At 44.8% G+C, this 19,006-nt stretch overlaps 1 protein-coding gene across 2 annotated transcripts in view; it reads right to left on the reverse strand.

The window, feature by feature from the left end:
• The window catches only part of ETV6 (ETS variant transcription factor 6), a gene marked incomplete at both ends in the record, with an annotated part of 225,586 nt that overhangs the window by 21,232 nt on the left and 185,348 nt on the right, over positions 1–19,006 (reverse strand). For both annotated transcript variants that reach the window (XM_084255613.1, XM_084255612.1), the window contains one exon: positions 13,705–13,839. In XM_084255613.1, the coding sequence (XP_084111739.1) occupies positions 13,705–13,839 (135 nt within the window). The remainder of the gene's footprint in view (positions 1–13,704; positions 13,840–19,006) is intronic.

A 19,006-nucleotide genomic window follows, 5' to 3' on the forward strand; every position in this document is an offset into this window, starting at 1 on the left:
AGAAGCTTTTATTGACTTCTATTTTCATAACCACATTTTCATATTCTCTACCTCTACAAGTCGCTGTCGATATTAATGATTATGACAACAATGATTACACAATTACTCCATCTTAGATATAGATTCTATTGTTTAAGACTTACAACACTGAAGCGGGAGATACTGCCAAAATAAAGATATAAAGAAGTTTAGCACCTACCCAAGGTCATACGGCCAGTAAAGGGATTAGAACTAGGCCCCGGTTGGATTCTAGAACCTATGTGCTCAGTACAATAGCTGCCACTTTATGTAGAAACTGAGTGAAAAGTCATGTCAAAACCTGCCCTGAGCATGAAGTGTCCCTCGTTGGCAGAATGACAATCTTGTACTTGAAAGAACATTTAGGAACTCCTGTTTGCAAGTGCGCAGGCCCTACAAATACTCTGAGACAGGCAGAGGGAAGTGAGGAGGAGGAACGGACACCCCGAGTGATATCTCCGTCCTATTCCACTTGAACTTGCAAACTGGTGATATCTGAGCAAGGATGCCACCCAAGTGTACACAGCCTATGCTCTGTGGGTGGCCCTGCAAAGGGTGGGACGGATAGAGGCCGATGAAAATGGAGCTTTTATAGGGCCCTGCACTGGTCATAGTGAAGTTGCTCTGGTCACATCTGTTCCCAGAGCTGTCTCAGCAAAAGGGCTTGCACACTCACTGGTCTTGTTCTGGCCAAAGACTTGTCCGGGTGTTCAGTGTAACCTCCACAAAAAGGGGAGGTTCCAGGTTTCCTCTCCAGTGAATGAAGCGGGGAGATGAGTTGGTAGGAAAAGTTAAGAAAAAGATTTTGGAGAGGAGACTTGGACACAGAGAGAACGTGTCTCAACAAGGAGGAAGGAAGACTTGGAGGAGGCATGGGGAGCAGAGAGGTGAGAAGAAGGTGCACTTGCTTCTCAGTTTTGGACTTGCACCAGGGACTTGGAGGCAAAGGAGGAGACACATGGAGCTGAGATAGGGAGAGACAACTGGAAGAGACCCATGGGGGGGGGGGTTAAAATGGCCACCATTACCTTGATTTGTACTTTGATTTTGCTCCTTTAGTCTCAGATTTGCCTGGTCCTTCTGCCCCTTTCCTATAGTTCCCTGGCAGAAGGTGCCTTACACTTGTGGCAAGTTTTCAGGCCACAGTTTTGGGCCAACCCTGTCTGGCTGGGCATTTACTCACCAAGGGATAGGTTCCTTTGGGTGTTTTAATAGGAAACTACGATCCTTTCTTCTCTTCACTATGCATACTATCCTACTAAAGCTCTTTCACACTAAGAGGATGCTTTGTCTTTATGTGGCGTATGGCAGAACCCATTTAGAGCATGCAAGTCCGAGATACCACCTTCACCCATTATGACAGTATCTTTATGAAGAATATATTAAGGGAGACTGAGGACCTGATAGGGCTAGTAAACAGATGAAGCTGAAGTTTACTTAAAGCTTTACACAGGGTTATTTAATAGGAAAATGGGGATTCCACGAGAACTTGCCTATCATGTGAAACAGTAAGCAAAAGAAATACTGTCACAATCACCAAAAGATCACCTCCTTGAAGGCAAGGGTTTATTCTGTAACTACTGCATAACCTGCTGCCATGAATTTAAATGTGCTTGATCACTGGTATAGCTATCAACAGGCTACTGGGTTAATAATTTATAGCGTATCTCTAAACACTGGAGGATAATGCAGCTGTAAAATGGAATAAGGAACATTTTAGTATTCTGCTAAATATCCTCTATGATGAGAGAAGAAAAGCAAGGTGAAGTTGTTATAGTAGGCTACCACTTTTCTAATAAAGGAGGAGATTCCAGTTTTAATAATAAATCTAATAATAGATTCCAGTTTTAATATACTCTGGGTAAAATACATTTATAAAAATTACTTGAAGTTGCTAGAGGAAACAATTTTGCTCTTGAAGGAAGGGCCTGGGACAGGACACAGTGAGATCCAAATCTATACAGCTCTCCTCACTGAAGGTCCTTCCTAGTCCATGTAGCACAGGGCAGATAGAAGATGCACAGAATATTCCTTGAAATGTCAGAGCATTGAGTTTGGAGCTGCGTGAATGGCTGAAACACTGAGAAAGCAAATCCCAGGAAGGAGAGGCTCAGTGGGAGTAGCCACTAAATTGACACATATAGTCCCTCAAAATTCTTATCCCGCTCCTGGACAATACACGTGCTGAGGAGATGCTAAGCAATTCAGTAAAAAGCAACAGTTATGACTCAAAGCTGTGAGCAGCATCTCAGCTACTGGTCACTGTATTGCAAACACAGTACAAAGTTTGCGTCTCATCAACAAAGGCTGTGTAAACACCACAGGCTATTCATTACCCCAGATCAGTCACACTGGGATTAAAGGCTTTGCTCCAAATTTGCCTAAGGTCTGAAATAGACTGAAATAAAATGTAAGATCAAGCCTCCACAAATTCAAAGTTACTAGCTAGTCATTTAATTCTCTGCTGAGAAGTCAATACTCTTCAGAGGAATAGCACATAATCTTGAGTCTTTACACTGCATTATCTACAATGGTCAGTATCCAGTGAAGATTTTCTAGACATGCAAAGAAACAGAAAAATGAGGCCCATCATCAAGAGGAAAGCCAGTCAAAAGCAGCAAACCCTGAGATCACCGAGATGTTGGAATCAGCAAAGAAGGATTTAAAGCAGTTCTTGTAAGGTCAAACAATGGATATGATTGTGATAATGAGTGACAAGAGATGGAGAGTTGTCAGAAGAGACAAAAATGGTAAAAACAATTCAAGAACTGGAAAGTACAACATGAAAGAGTGGACTGGATGGAATTAATAGCAGATTGGAGATGACAGAAGAAAGTTAGTAAATCTGAAGATAGATCAATAAAAGCCAAAAACCAGAAAAGCACATAGATCCTCAGTGGCTTGTGCTCTAGTACACATGGAATATTGTAGTCCAAGGAGAAGTGCACAGAGAAGAGGACCAAAAAAGGAAGAAATAATGATCACACACTTGGCAAAAACAACAACTTAAAGATCCGAAAAGCTCAGAAAACACCAAGCATGATAAATACAATAAAAGCTACACCCAACCACACCATGTCAAATTGATGAACCAAAGATAGAGAGAAAGCAAACAGGATATAGTATGTTCAGGGGGAAAGTTTTTTATATATATATATATATATGTATATATATATATATATAGAGAGAGAGAGAGAGAGAGAGAATATGCGCAAGAAAAATGTGGACAAAGACCTATAGGTTGAAAGAGACTTAAAAGACACATCGACCATTTGCAATATACCCTTACTTGGATTCAGACAAACTGTAAAAACATTTATAAGATAGTTGGAGCATCCTTGTCTTTTCAGACCTCTATTGCTATATTTACAGATAAAACGATAGATTTGGGATTTACTTTAAAATAATCTGGAACAATGAAGCAGAGAGTAGGTAGGACACAGAAGAAACAACACTTATCATGAGTTGTCATGGAAGTTGGTGGGTAACAGTGATTCATCATACAATTCTCCACTTTTATATAGGTTCCATATTTCCACTATAAAAAGGTCTTTTGAAAAAAGTGCTAACCAGCCTTGCAAGGGCACAGGTTGACATGATAAAGACTAACTTCCCCACTTTAACCCAAATGAAAATCCATGCTTTCAGGGTACATTAGCCCTTGGTGCTCATTATGGTTAACTTTAAGGCTGGGAGTTTCAGAGTGATAGAAATAATCTGCAATCTTTTGGGGATGAGGCAAGTTTTCTTTTCCTAGCTAATATGGATCTGCATTCTGTTGTGCACAAAAAGAATTTACCTTGCATACCTGGTTCACTTTTCAGTTGTCACTGAATATGATCAGGGTAAGCAGACTGAATATAGCTGCATTCTGAAGGTTCAGCTTGCTTCTAAATTCCACTTATAAAATGTCTCCCTTTACTTAAAAGTTTATTAAAGTTTAAAAATACTTAAGGATGATGAAGACCATGTATTGAAAAATCCTATTTCCTGGATCCATTTCCTGTCTTACAATTTTCAAAACGGACACAGGCGTTGGCCAGCAGTCTGGTTACCTGCAGGCTTTCTTTGATGTTCTGGGCTTCAAGGCTCAGTGCCTGGGTGTGCACACATGGCAAGCCTGAGGAAGTCTGGGAGGACTATGGGAGGAAGAACTTTCATGCCAAGGGTAAAAGGGGAACTGATGTAATGTCCTGGAGAGATTTCACTCTCTGTCCCTGCCCACATCTTTGGGAACAATGACAGAGGGAGACAGTGCTCTGGATAATCCAACTCGGATTTTACTTTTGACTCAGGATCCGGACAGGAACAGGACTTGGAAGAGCTTGATTTATTTATTTCTCTGCAGACACCACTCAAAGAGGAAGTACTTGATGAAGTTGATAACATTAATGGCAGAGAACTGGATCCGAGGGTATTTAATTCCAGGCTCCTGGTGGTCTGGGCACAACCACTGTCAAGGCTGAAAGGCTTGCAACAAGACCTTCCAAGCTTTGTTTCAGTTTGCAAAGCATACACCCATGTACGGAGTGGGCTGTGACGTTCCTACCCAGCTACATGCTGTCTCTGTGATTACAAGTTGGCAGCAGGGCATGGAAACTTATGAGACCAGAGCCGGCAGGCAGAGGAGCTCCGGACACAGGAAATGCACTGAGTGGACAGTGGGTGCATTAAATCCCCCAGATGTAGGAGTCTTCTGTCTAAAACAAGAGAATTTTTTTGGTCTGGTCTTGATGTCTGGGTTTGTTCTTGGTGAATTGCCCAGTTGCAAAACTGGGCAAATTATCCACATTACCCTTGGTCTGAAGGTCTTGCTATGGGAGGGAAACATAACGAAAAGGGAGGGAAAGCCAGATATTATTAGTGTGGCCATGGAAGGAAGCGGGGAGTGAGGGGAAAAAAGACCCAGACTGGCAGGGAACTCATTCTGGTTGAAAATATGATCCCAAATCTCTCTCTTTGTAGACTTCTTCTAGAGACAAATAACCCCTTCTTCTCATTACCAAACAGCCCAAAATAAATTAGGATTTTAACTATGATTTACCAAAAAAGATCTGATTTCTTGTCTCTTTCCTTTTACTTATTAGTAAAGTGTCTCTACTTAAAATCCATGAAAAATTTAGCCCAATTTAATTGTGCTATAAACAATGAGTAATTAGTAAACCTAAAAGAAAAATACAAACACAACTGTCTTTGGCTAAAGACATGGGTTTTGTCTAGGAACTTTCCAGGGTAGAGCAAAGGGTAAGATCAAGTTTATATCTCACACAGGAGGATCACATCTTGACTGTTATACTTTCCCTAAGGCCACAGATGATGATAAAGAGAAGTAGTTAGTCAGGAGATGCAAAAAACAAACAAACAAACAAACAAAAAAAACCAAACCAGGCCCAGCAGGCAACTGTCACTCATCAGCCAAGTGTTCTACATTCTTCTGGAAGGGACTATTTCCCAACACAATGTTGTAAGATTAGTGGGAACCATGACTGATATAAAGAGCGATACAAAAGTTAAAAGTTTTGGGGTGGTGTGGAGGTGGGATTTAAAATAGATTTGATAAGCACACTCACCCTGTTATGATGTGAATTGTCCCCCTATGCCCACCTCCAAAATTAGTATGTTGAAGTCCCAATCCCCAGTATCTCAGAATGTAAGCATATTTGCAAATAAAGCCTCTGCCGATGTATCAGTTATGATAAGGCCCCAACCCATTGCCTGGCGACCTTACGTAGAGGGAATTTAGACACAGACATGCACACAGAGCATGGTGGGAGGGCAACGTTTTGAAACACAGCGATTACAAAATACAAATGGAATCAAAGAAACCTTCAGTGATGCCAACCACCTTTCAAGTAGTGTCTCGAATGCAGATGATGCCAAGGGAACACAGTCCTTGCTCCCAAAGGAAATGTGATCAAAAGGAGAAGATAGACAAAGAACAAAGAAGCCACCAACACGAGAAAAGGCTGCAGGTGCTGCAGTTGGGGAGCATGGGGAGCATGCCGTCCAGGGTGAAGATGGAGATCTACAAGGCCAGGACACCGGAAGTAGCCAGAGAACCAGAGACTGAGAGAGAGGTGAGGGCGAGGGTCTGCCTCACAGCTCTCTGCAGGACCTGCTCCTGCCCACACCTTAATCTGGCACATCCAGCCTCCAGAACTGGGAGGTAACAGATTCCCAACTCACCCAGTCTGCAGTTCTTTGTTTTGGAAAAGAAATCCACAATTCCACTCTCTTTCCCTGAGGTGTCCATGGTCCTCTGCAGTCCATCCATCTTAACGAGTTGCCAGTGCCACTGCATTCCCTTGTAGGGCCAGAGAAAACGGCTCCACTTCGGAGGGTTTGATTCACAGATGTTTGATGGCACAGACAATAAATCTTGTGGCAAGCCCCTAGATCTTAAAGTATTTTGGTGACAGGGGCTGAAAGAACGAGAAAGATGACTCGCAGGACTCTGAGGCTGAGCCTTCTTACTGTGGGCTGGGTGGCTTGCAAACAGGCTCCCTTTGCAAGTGGCTCAGTACCAAGGGCAGAAGCAGGTCTGCAAGTGGCAGAGGTGTCTTGATCTAGGCTGTGGCCTGTCTGCTCTTCTGCAGGCAGCAGAGGAGTCTCCCTGAGACTCAATAAAGCAGCACAGAGAAGTAAATGAAGAAATCAAGAGATCAGATTTCAAGTGAGCCAAACGACCTGCGGGCTGAATCACGCAGAGGAAGGAGGTCAGGGGGGCGAGGTCAGGGGGCACAAAGATAAGGCAGAAGAGTCAGTCCAGTGGGAGAAAGAGCAAGATAAAGACTGTGGGCTTCCTTCTTTGGAGGGGAACCCCAACACCCATCTCCTTATCTCAAAGGAATCACAGGCACTTCCCTAGCAGTAAAAGGAAGTTTCTTGAAGACTTCCTGGCTGCACTGGGAGGACTACTCAGGCATGCTAGGGGCCTCTTGCCCTTAAACCTCTGGCTTAATAGAGCTAATCAGCCCTGGGGCCGAGCACAGCCACCCCAGCCCTGGAGGACACCAGGGTGGGCAGGAAGGTGCGGGGGTCCTCCCTGAGTTAGACAGATGAAGAGGTTCAGGGCACGACCCGGGGGTACATGCTCTCCCATCACAATCAAATGCTGCATCAGGGGCAAGGGTCAGACAGTAAAAGGTCATGCTGCACTAGGCCCTGAAATATAGGAAGTGAAGCAGGAAGAAGTCCTGCAGGGGAAAGAAGAGCTATACAAGAGCGCAATGAGGCTGGGCCTGGGGACAGAAGGTAACTGGTGCCCTGAGGCTACACTACCAGGGGGCAACTCCAAGACCTGGGCCTGCCTTCCTCTGGTGGGTCCGCCTTCCCTCTGGCCAGATTTAAGAATCACAGAATTGAGAGGAGCGTGGAAAGAGCAATGGCGCAGCTCTTCATGAGGCGGTCAGAAGATGAAGAGAAAGGCTCCCAGGGCGTGGTGGAGGACACACTAGATAGATGCCAGGCGCTCAGGTGACATAAAGCACAAGCTGTGCGTGTTCTCAAAACATGCTCTGTCCCAAAGCAATGAAGGATGTCACTTCAAATGGACCTTCCCATGGAAATTAGGCTTCCGGTGCTGGTTAGTGCATGAAGGGGTCCTAGACTAACGCTCTGGGTGGGCAGCAGGCTTTTCCCGTGTCCAAGACACACAGACCTGGTGTTTGCACAAAGTATGTGTGGTTGCAAGAGAGAGATCATGAAGAAAATTGGAATTGGAGGTAAAGAATAAACACGTCATTGCACAATATGAATATACTAAACATCACTGAATTGCAAGAGGTTAAGATAGTGAATGCATATTTTACCACACTTTTAAAAAGAAGGAAAATCCCAAAAAGTGGTCAGAAATGGCAAATAATGATCATGAATGACATTTACTGAGTGCGCATTATTGCTATGTGAGAGATGCTAGAAGGCATTTCCCAAAAATCTTGATTCTTTCTGACATTAATCCTATTTGACAGAAACCACTCTCTCCCCGCTTCTACAGATGGAAAAAGATACGAGGACGTTAAGTCACTTGCCTAAAGTCACACAGCTGGCGAGTGGCGGAGCAGGGATCTGCAGCTGGTGGCCTGGGTGAGGAGCGCACACACGCTCCATCACGCTTTCTGGACCCTTTGGGCAGGATGACAAAGATGTCGAGCTCCAGCCAATGGCCCCAAGACACTACAGTCATTGACATGATTGCAGCAAGACTGGAGAATCGGGCTGATTTTTATAAAAACACAGGAGCTGGCCTGCACCGCCAGAAGTGGCACCTACCCACAGCTACACAGAAGAGGCAGCTCTCAGCAGTGCCCTGAGCTGAGGGTAGTGTCCCACGGGGAGGGCATCAGCACGTCTGCCCTGCCAGGCCGGTGGTGCCTGACTCACAGCCCATACTCCTCACAGGCTGAGGATTTTCCTCATGCTAAGTCCATTCATCCCGGGGAGTCAGTGATCCCTATGGGTTGACTCATTCAGGTGAGTATGTATTTTCATTATCATGACGAGAAGACATCCACCGGGATCGCAAAAGTTATCTTTGGCCTACTTTTATTGTTAAAATCTGGCAGTTTCATGTACTGGGAAGCAGAACAATTATAAGCAGAGCACAGGGACTTGACTTAGCATGTTCATCGCCACAATTCTTCCACTCATCACTCGTCATTGCTCTATTTTCAGGGTGTGTGAGCATGTGTGTGCATGTGAATGTGTGTGTGCGTGTGTGCACATGAATGAAAACACAGGCACTGGAGTCAGACAGACAGGGCTGTGTGCTGGGGCTGTCACTTCATTGTCACTGGCCTCTATTTCCTCATCTGTAAAGCAGGGACAACATTACCTTTTTTATAGGGTGGTTGTGAAGATTATATGATTTAATCACACAAGACCTTCGAACAGGGCCTGGTACACAATAGGGTCCCAATGAATGTTAGCTATTATTTCGTTATCATGAAATGATTCATATACTTCATCTTCTTTAATTATCTCATTAAAATGTATGAGATTTTCTTCCTCCAAATTGGTCTTTTGGTCACTAGATGTGTGTGGGGAGGAGAATATTTTCTTCAACAAAGCAATCAGAAGTAAAAACTTCCGGGGGCCTCACGATGATCCAGGGCATTACCATGTGCTAACTGCAAGGAAGATGGGGGTGAACAGTATATGGACACCGGAGATTTATCATCACTTACAATCTCCATGTCCACTCAGGGACAAAGGGCTACCCCTGGAACAGAACCTGTGCTTTGAACTCTGACCACTGCTACTGACATAATCACAGCACAGCATGTGTGACTATTTTCAAATTAAAGCAATTAAAAATCACTCCCATACCCTTAGATGGGGTACAGAGAGGATGGGACTGAAGGGCTGAGATCACAGCAGGGGCCCTCAAAGGGTAGCTGCAGGAGAATATCTGAGAAACACAGATCTTGCTCCTCCTCCCCAGAGACTTGAGCAAGTCTGGCTGAATAGGGGAGCCATGGAGCTGACCCCAGAGACCAGCCCAGACTGGAAGCATACTTCATGGAGTTTTTAGGGAACCTGTAAGCAGTTCTAATACCAAAGGATCGGCGGCCATCAAATATATACTTGGGACAATGCCTTTCTTTAAAATAGTCCCTGGGAACTGAAAGTGACTGAATTTGGACCCTAAGTTATCAAAGGAAGTTGACATTACAACTGTGCTGACAAACTTAATTTACTGTATAACCACTTGTTAGTCTGAAATTGCTAAAGATGTTTCATCTCCTGGTCTGGTGACGGAAGTAGTATCATTGTTTATCTGTCTCCTCTCTACATAGCTACCCAACACCCCTAACTAATTCATAGTCCCAACACCCCTAACTAATTCATAGTAAGTAGCTAAAATGAGTCACAACAACCAAAGTGAACGAAACACACTTAAGCTGAGATTTTCATCATGAACAAGTGATGCTACTCTTGGTCTGACTCCTAGGAGGGGTAACTTTATCAGCAGTTCTGGATGAGACAGAAGAGACAGAAGAGATTCAACTGTTTCTGAGCAACACCAAAGGGGACACTGCAGGATGTTCTGGATTTTAGGTGTCCAGGATCCTAAGAACGCGTCTTAGTCATCTCCCTATCACCAGGGAGATCAGACCTGGGGGAAAGTGAAGTGTTGAGAGCTGGAAGAGATCTGAGGCCACTTTGTCTAACTATTTACCTTGTAAGTGGGGAAACAGAGGCCAGAGAAACAAGAGTGGTGGCAGAAGGGAGGATCAGATCCTGGTCTCCTGACTTCCAGCTCCCCCCTTTTAAAAAAATGCTAACTAAGCTGACTGCACAGCCAGCCCAGTTTGTCCGGGATGGTGCTGGCTCCTGCCTATGATCCTAGTTTACTTATTAACGAAGTCCTGTTTCACGGTCTTTGATGCCTTGGTATGGAGCAGGGGTTAAAGACACAGCACTATGAAGCTATCACCAGCCACTGCAGCATGAGTTCGATCCCCGGCCAGGGAGCTGCCCACATAGTGCAGCAGACCTCTCCTGACTCGCGCGCTGCTCCCCTCAGCAATGAATTTCAGTAGATCCATTTGTTCTACTCCCCACTCTGTCTCTGATGAATCTTCTCACCCTCCACACCTCTAGCCTACACCCCAGCTCTTGTATGCATAAATAAATAAATCTTTAAGAAGAAAAATTATAAGGTTCCCTTCATTATATAATATTGTGCTCTCTGCCTCCAAGTAATGGAGTAAAATCACTGGTTCCCCCACAGCCACATAATAACTGGGGTCTGCTTCACCCAAGGTGTGCCACAACTTCAAAACGCGGTGTGCACTGTATCTATAACAAATGTTTACAAAATAAAGGGTGTGGATAAGTAAGGTCACCCTCTTCTGCCCTCAGAGTCTGGAGGGGAAACTCTGGGATAATTACCACTCACTTTCCAGCTCCTGGCACTGCCACCTAATGTAGTTATATGGGATTTATGTAAGGGGGGGAGGCTGTTGCTTGATTCCACAAGATACATTTGTATTGTGACATAAATTCCCATTGTGACATCAGGAATGTCTGAACTGGCTAAGTGGATGGCAGTGGTGAGGTGAGGTCACAGGGGTTGAATGAAGCTCTGTGTCTGCTCCACTCTGCAGACTTCACCGTGCCAGCCTGTTCAGGGGCTGGGCCGGGTCTCTCTGGGACACCCCTGTTCTCCTTCCATTCTGTCATCTCAATCTCTGTGCCAAGACAAAAGCAACATCCCTATACATGGTACTGCGTCCCCATGATGCAAAAGTTGTCACTGGGGACATAACATTTTGCATGTGCAATTTCACTTCATAGACTTTCTTTCTCAGGCCCAGTGCTTGCTGTTAACTATGGCCAGGTTAAAGTGTTACCATTCACAAGTAACTGTAACAGCACCATGCCTGGAGATGACTCAAGTTGAGCTGGATAGTCTTTCCTTTTGGTGAAGAAGGGAAAGAAGTGGGAGGTGACTGGAGGTAGGACTCAGCCACGCACCTTTCCACTTGGGCCCTTTGTCACCCACAGCACCCATCTATCTGGAAACCTGGGCACAGACTGTCTCTTAGTATCCCCTCTGTGCTTTGTGCCACTTTTCTCTTTTGATGCCTCCTGATGAGACCCACACTTCCTGTTGCTCACCTGTTCTTCTGTGAGCGCACCCCACTTGACTGAAGGGGCCAGGGTGCTGGGGACATTTTCTCAGATCGTTTCCCAGCTGACAGCTTTGAGAAATGGTATCTTAGAACACGCTACTTTGAAGAACTGGGTCTGAAGTAGCTAACTGGCCCACAGGGCCGTGAACTGGCCTTGACCTTGGCCTTGAGCTCCGTTCTTATGCATTTCACCACCGCCACCATCACAACACCCCAGAGCCAGCTCATTACGCTATGTGAGGGGATGCGTCTGTATTTACTGGGTTGACAGTTGCCCAGAGCGTAGCCGGCTTTCTCTAATTCATTATCTCCTGCAAATAAGAACAGCAACAACGCACCTATGTCTGCATCAAATCAGAACAAGCAGAAAGGAGGAAGGGTTTGTGAGAAGGGAAGACACTATGCATCCAATCACACTGGGGAATAGAAATTCCAAATGGGATTTTTTAAAAAAAATAATGAGTGAGAGAGAGAGAGAGAGAGAGAGAGAGGGACAGAGAGAGAAACCCATCACGCCCCCTTTGTATCTGGAGAAGCAGACGAGGTAATACGATTCTTGCCTTAATGTCAAGCTTCAGTAAACCCACCTCCTCTTCTCAGGAGGAGCTGTTGGCTATTATGCAAGCCGGAAATATACATGGCAGGAGGAACAGAAGAAGGAGAAACCAAACTGGGGGTGGGGAGCAGTTGCTAAATTTAGCAAGGGTAGAGCTCCAGGAAGGAGGAAGAGAGCACCAGGCAGAGAGCGTGCGGGAAACGCTCATTTATTCTGTATCGGGGACAATGAAGCACTAGGTACGGGAGGGATGTGGGGGACCCTGCACTCAGCCTTCTCTTTTGTGAAGCATCCATCAAAAAATAAGTAACTTTTCATTTTTTAATTTGTCAACAACACAAAAATATGAGCCCTGCTTTGGGGATGATCCATCAACTTAGGGAAATACCTCCTGGGACCAGGGCTGTAGGCCCTGGTCTTAAGGAAAAGTCTTAAGACTGGTCTGGTCTTAAGGAAAAGTCCAAGTTTAAAATTATTCCTTCGTGTGCCCAAGTGCACTTTCTAACCAAGCCAGGCACGTGTCCAAGATGCGAAGGATGACTGTTCACCCAAATTCAATGTGAGATTATTGGACCTTATTTCTGAACCAGAACACCTGCTGGGGAACTAGGTCCACAGTCACAGTTCTTTTCTGGTCTCTTCTTTCCTACCAGTGGTTTTATTGCTGCTGTGACTCATCAGAGAGTAACTGTGCCTGGGATGTCAGAAATCAGCAAGCTCAGGGCTGGATGAAACTGCTTTGGTGGATGAAGAGGAAACCCCTGGTCCAACACAGAGTTCATGGGCTTTGCGTCTTTTCCCTCCCTTCTTCTTAGCCCCTGCTCACAAATCTTTAGTGACTCCTTGTTACTTGCCTCCAGCAAAGTCCTCTACATCCTGGTTCCCCTCTAACCTCCCTGGACAAGCAACAGCAAATTGTTGATCATTGCTCAAACAGGGTGATGGCTCGCCGGTTTATTTAGCTTATGTTCTCTATTTGGGGTTTGTTTGAAATTTCTCATAACAAAGGGTTGGAGGAAAAACCAGATAGTCCACAACCCAAGTTGCATGACTGCTCTCTGCTCTGAGGACTAACCCCATCCTCTGCCATGGTCACTGCCTGGAATATTCTCCACGTCATCCCTGCTTATGAGAATCCAGTTGGACCTTCAGTGATCTTCCAGGGCCACCTCCTGCATGAGGCTACCCAGACCTGGCTCTCTGTAACTGGATATAAGCTCTCCTTCAACTAACTATTTATGCTGCCTATTATTATAGTTATGCTTTGATAGTTCTATGTATCTATCTCATTTCTTCACCTAGATTGTAGGGTACAGAAGACCAAGAGATCTTATTCATCCTGGAGTTCTTTCCCTTAGGGCCTTCTACATAGTAAGCACACAATTAAATGTTTGTTGAATGAAAAACAAATCGCATGAATAGAAACTTATTAACAATGAAATCTTTTGGCTGTGTCTAAGTCTCAGCAAGGAAAGGGGAGACTCCTCGTACCTTCTTCATGGTTCTGATGCAGTATGACTTCCGGTTGTGTATGTATAGAGTTTCCAGGGTGGAAAAATGGTGAAAAAAGAATTCGAGGTTTCCGCTGCTTTAAAATATGCTGAAGGAGTTCATACAGCACGTCACCTGGAAAAAGGAAAGGGAAATAGAGAAATGGGAATGTTTCATTCACAATTATTTACAGTTGACTCTTGAACAATATGGGGTTAAAGGCGCTGACCCCATGCAGTCACATGTCTGCATATAACTTTTTTTAAAGATTTATTCATTCATGCACACAAGAACTGGGGTATAGGCCAGAGGTGTGGGGGGAGGTTGAGGAGGGGGGGAGAGGATTCACCAGAGACAGAGTGAGGAACAGAATAAGCAAACTGACTGAAATACACTGCTGAAGGGAGCAGAGGCCAAGAGAAGTCTGCTGCACCATGTTGGTTAGCTCCTTGGCCAGGGATCGAACTCATGCTGCAGTAGCTGTGGATAGCTTCATTGTGCTGAGACTTAACCCCTTGCACTACCAGGGAGGCCCTTTACATGTAACTTTTGACTTTACTCAAAACTTAACAGCCTGCTTTTGACTGGAAGCCTTATGGAAAACATAAATAGTTAATGAATACATATTAGTATGTTATATATATTGTATATGGTATTCTTATAATAAACTAAGGTACAGAAAAGAAAGCATTAAGAAAATCGTAAGAGGAAAATATATTTACAGTACTGTAGTCATCGATACTTAAAAAAAATCCCATATGTATAAGTGGATCTACACAGTTCAAACCCGCCTTGTCCAAGGATTAGCTATACTAGCCTTTGTTTCTCTGCCTGGCACTGTGCTAAGGACACAGTGTGGGCAAGGGAGGCATACCACTGACCCCAGGGGGCCCAGAGGGCACAGGAGAGAACCCCAGAAACTCTGAAGGTCAGAGTCATGTGATTTGACAGAAATTTTTCATTAGCAAAGTCATATACAAAAAAAAAAGTCTAAAAATGCAAAAAGCCAAAAGAAAATAAGAGTCACCTACAACCCTACTACTAAGAGACAAGCCTTGTTAAATACTATCTGTATCGTGTAATTAGAATCAGGCTTACAGTAATCAAGTATCCTTTTCCTTTCACATCATGGAGCTGTTCCAGGAGCTGCAGTGTGAAGGTACATCATGGAATGTACCAGCCTGTACTGGATATTGCAGCTATCCTCACTCATTGCTATTACTTTGGTGAAACATATCCTTGTCACATCTATCCTTGCTTGCATTGCAGATTGTTCAAAGAAGAATCAGGAAGTCATTAAGAAAAGTTTTGACGTTTCAGTGATAACTTACAAAAATCTTCCTAGAAATTCTCCCAACAGAGAAAAACAGCCCAATCCCAGCAGGAAGAGAATACATATGAAAAAAATTCACAAGTCCAGTCAGAGGTGCTAATAACCATGGAAGTACCCTATAAGGAACTGGCATATTCTGGGATGCTTCCCTTCTTTAAAAATACACCCAGGCATTGCTCCAAGGTTCCAGTATCTAGACAATCATCTTAGATGTCAGCCCCTTGCAGAAGACATGGGGGTTGTGGGAGACTAGTCTGAGCTGGGGGCCCTCACTTGTGATATATTTGGTATTTGAAGTGTCCACTGAGTAGTTAATTATCGAAAAAAACCTGTCAAGGTCCACCCCTTTGGCTTAGATCCAAGTTCAAAATGCAGGTGGGTGCCTCAAAACCCCTTGGGGTGGGTGATTAATCTTGAAAATACCACAGGCTTTTCATTGTCCCCCCACGCCCTTCCACATGCAGATATGCAGTCAACAATTGTACCAAACAATGGGCTTTTATCTCTAATTTTAGCCATTTTGAACAGATACTTTAATTAACAACCTAATTCAACTGCATATTTTGGGCTGTAGATATTGCAAAATTATTTTTTTCTCTTCAACTCAGCCTGAACTGGAGAAAAGCTCCATGGTGCTCTTTTTCTTTCTACAAACCTCAGCTTTCTTATCTCTTGCACCACCGAACTCCTGTGATGTCCTTTCGGAGTGACTCCTGACATGGCCTGGCGTCTCTGGCTTTGCTCCTTCCTCTACCTTTCAGTGTTGGTTGTTAATGACATAAGCTAGTATTTACTACGATGATGAAATAAAGAAAAAGGCTTTAAGACACGGAAGACGCCAAATCACTTAGGTTTTTCCTTTTAGTGAAGTGGGTAAGATGACTCCCAGGTGCTGGGAACCAGACTTTTAAAACTGTTCTGTGCAAGGTGGGTCCACGGCATCCAGGACTGCATTTTAGAGCCAAAAAGGCTACAGCAAACATCTCATTCAAAGCCGGCAGTCAACTACCGTTGATGAGGCGAGGCTACAGAGCCTGAAATACAGTCCTATTTTAATGATCCATATTTTGATCGCTTACCAAAATAAGTCCCTAATCAACACTTTGTTTCTTTTGCTTTAGTGTAACGTCTTTCTGAACTTTTCTGAATTCACAGGGCCTCCCGCTTGCTGGGTTTGAGCCTGTGGGTTTGAGCAGGGCTTTATTTCGGTAGTATGCAGAATAGAAAGCGCAAACATTGAAAAATGTGATCCTGATGATTACTATTACTAAAAAAAATGGCCAGTAATTAGCGCATCCATTTTGGAAGGGGAGGCCAGGAAATATAAATTTAGTGTCTGTGAGGGTGTTGACTTTGTTTGCCGAGAGGCAGATGACGTGGCGGGGAAGGCTGCCGGGCTGGGGCCAGCTCCTCTGCACCAGGTGACCTTGAGCAAGTCCCTGAACCTCTCTGCAAAGTGCAAACAACGTCACCAGGCACTTCAGAAGTCTGCTGTGGGGGTTCACTGGGGGAAGGTCCTGAAGCTCTAAGCACAGGGCCGGGGGCCCAGGTTCTTCCCTGGCCCCTCCCTGGAGGGCCTCCTGCAGCTGGAGAAGCCCCTGGGGGTGGTGGCCAATGTGGTCACTTTCTTTTCTGTTTCCATGTCTCTCTATATAAAAAGACAATGAGGCAACTGAGTCAAATGAAAAGTCCACCATTTGGAGTCAGACTAGTGTTCCAAGTTAAGTCCTTTAACTTCCAAGGCCTCAGTTCCCTGGTCTAGGAAATGGCCCTGCTAACTGCATCCACCTCGTAGGATTATCCTAGGGATTCAATGAGATAATCCATGGGATGAGCTATTCCTAGTGGAGGGCCAACAGCTAGAACCCAGCAAATGCTCCCACCATGGTTACTGCCACCATTATTATTGACAACAGTGCTATTAAGTGATCTAGGGTAGACAGGTAGACCCCTGTAGAGGTCTTACATGAAGAGCAAAAGGAGTGCCTGGTCAAGGTCATTGTTATGCTTGCCCTGCAGCAAGGGTAAAGGTCATCTGAGGCCCTACACCCATTCACGGCCTCTCTGGTCACTCACCCTGGCCTGGTGGCTAAGCCGGTGGGGCCTGCCCCATCCTCTCCAGGCCTCCTGCACTGGCTCTCTTCAGCCTCTCATCCTAGAGGTTCCTCTTGGTGCTGGCAGGAGAAAGCAGAGGGAGGGACAAGTCCAGCAGACTCTGTTCCTGACCTAAATCTTAAGCCCCTTATGAGAACTAGTGAGACAGCATTCATAGCTCACCTGTGGTGGCTGGCTCAGGAAGGGGAGCACCAGCCCAGAGTCCTCGCTGCCAGGCTGGGAAATGACTTAATTCTCAGAAGGCAGAGTCTGCCCATAGCTGCACTAGTCCAATAGCAGATGTTCCCTCAGCAACTGGGAGCTCAGCTGGGGAATGTGGCTGGCTTAGCACAGACCAGTACTACCTTGGGGAGGGCAAGAGCCTTGCCAGGCAGGCCCTGTGTGTGTCAAGAGTGTGTGCCTACACAACCTTGGAGTCTTCGATCTAGAGAGGATTTGAGAGGTTTCTTAGATGAACTGGAACTTGTGTTCAAAGTCCCCTGCCTCCCCATGCCCCGCCAAGAAGTAGCTTTGGCTGAGCACGCCTGTGGTGGGCAGTCGGCCACAACATAAGCAAGCCATTTTTGGACAGCTCTAGTTGATAGAAAGTTCTTCTGTTGAGTTGGAATCTGGTCTCCCCTGCAGCCTCATATACCTCGGTTCTTAGTTTTGGCCTCCAGAGCAAACAGAGCGTGTGCTCCATCTAGAACAGCTTCCTAAATAAATAAAGATGGCCTTCACCGCATCCATCTCCACTGACCCCTAGTTACTCTGACACCCAGCTTGTTCCCTTGATACTATCTACACCAACGAGCACATCTAAAAAGTAACGTTAACAAAAAGCTCTCTGGAATAAAGAAGATATTTAAAAATATGTTCTATTTATTTGCTTGCTGAAAATAAAGAGCACGAGCTGCACACAGCACTGTATCTCTAACTTAGCTAATGATCATTGGCTTGAATTCAGAAGGCGCTGTTCAAAAAATTCTTGGCCCATTCAATTCTTGATAAATCTTGTCTTCCCAGAAAAAGAAATAACTAGTACTAACCATAAAAGGAGCTTCTATCGTACTCAGCAATGGAACTGAGGCTTCTGGTCAACAGACAATAGCTTTTGCTGGCCCCTCCAAGACTCTCCATGCGTCCATACATGGACACGCACATGTGTGCACAGGTAGATTTGTCATGATGTTAGGGAGCCCCAAGACCTCACTCGCTAGGTCCCTGGGAGCAGTTCTAAAACTATTTGTGTCCCCCAAATTTAAGCTACTGACCCCATATACTCTAGATATACTCCTGGGTGCATGTGCACACATGGTACATGTAACACTTACATGTGTGCACATGTGTGCAAACACATAACACAAACCAAACACATATACCATTCTGTGTTTCTGGTCTTGTGAAAACTCAGGCATCTATTCTGAGAATCCTAAATTCTGTTACTCTATTTGCAATTTTTTTCCAGTGGATACAAATGGAATAAAACAGCTGCAAGCTGCCTTATCAATTTTCCTACTGTCCCAAGGCCAAGATACATCAGTGCTGTTTAGGGGATTCAGCTGATCTAAGTTTCTTGATTTACCTCTTGAGGAAAAGAGTTTTCCTGCCACGCAAGAAAGTTCCAGGTCTGAATCCTGGCTCCTGGACCGGTCAGCCACATGTTCTGAAGCAAGTTATTTTTTCTCTTGGAGTCTTAGTTCAAGATTCTTTTGTGTCAAATGAGAATAATGCCACCAATTGGCAGGGCTGTTATGAGGGTTATAACAGCACTGGCCTCATGCCTACTGAACTAAGTCTCAGTAGATGGTGATGATGAGCATTATTAACAGATATGTCTCCAAAATCTGATAGCTATTTGCTGTGCTGTAATAT

The sequence above is a fragment of the Talpa europaea genome (genome assembly GCF_964194135.1).
Source record: "Talpa europaea genome assembly, chromosome: 15".
Lineage (NCBI taxonomy): Eukaryota > Metazoa > Chordata > Mammalia > Eulipotyphla > Talpidae > Talpa > Talpa europaea.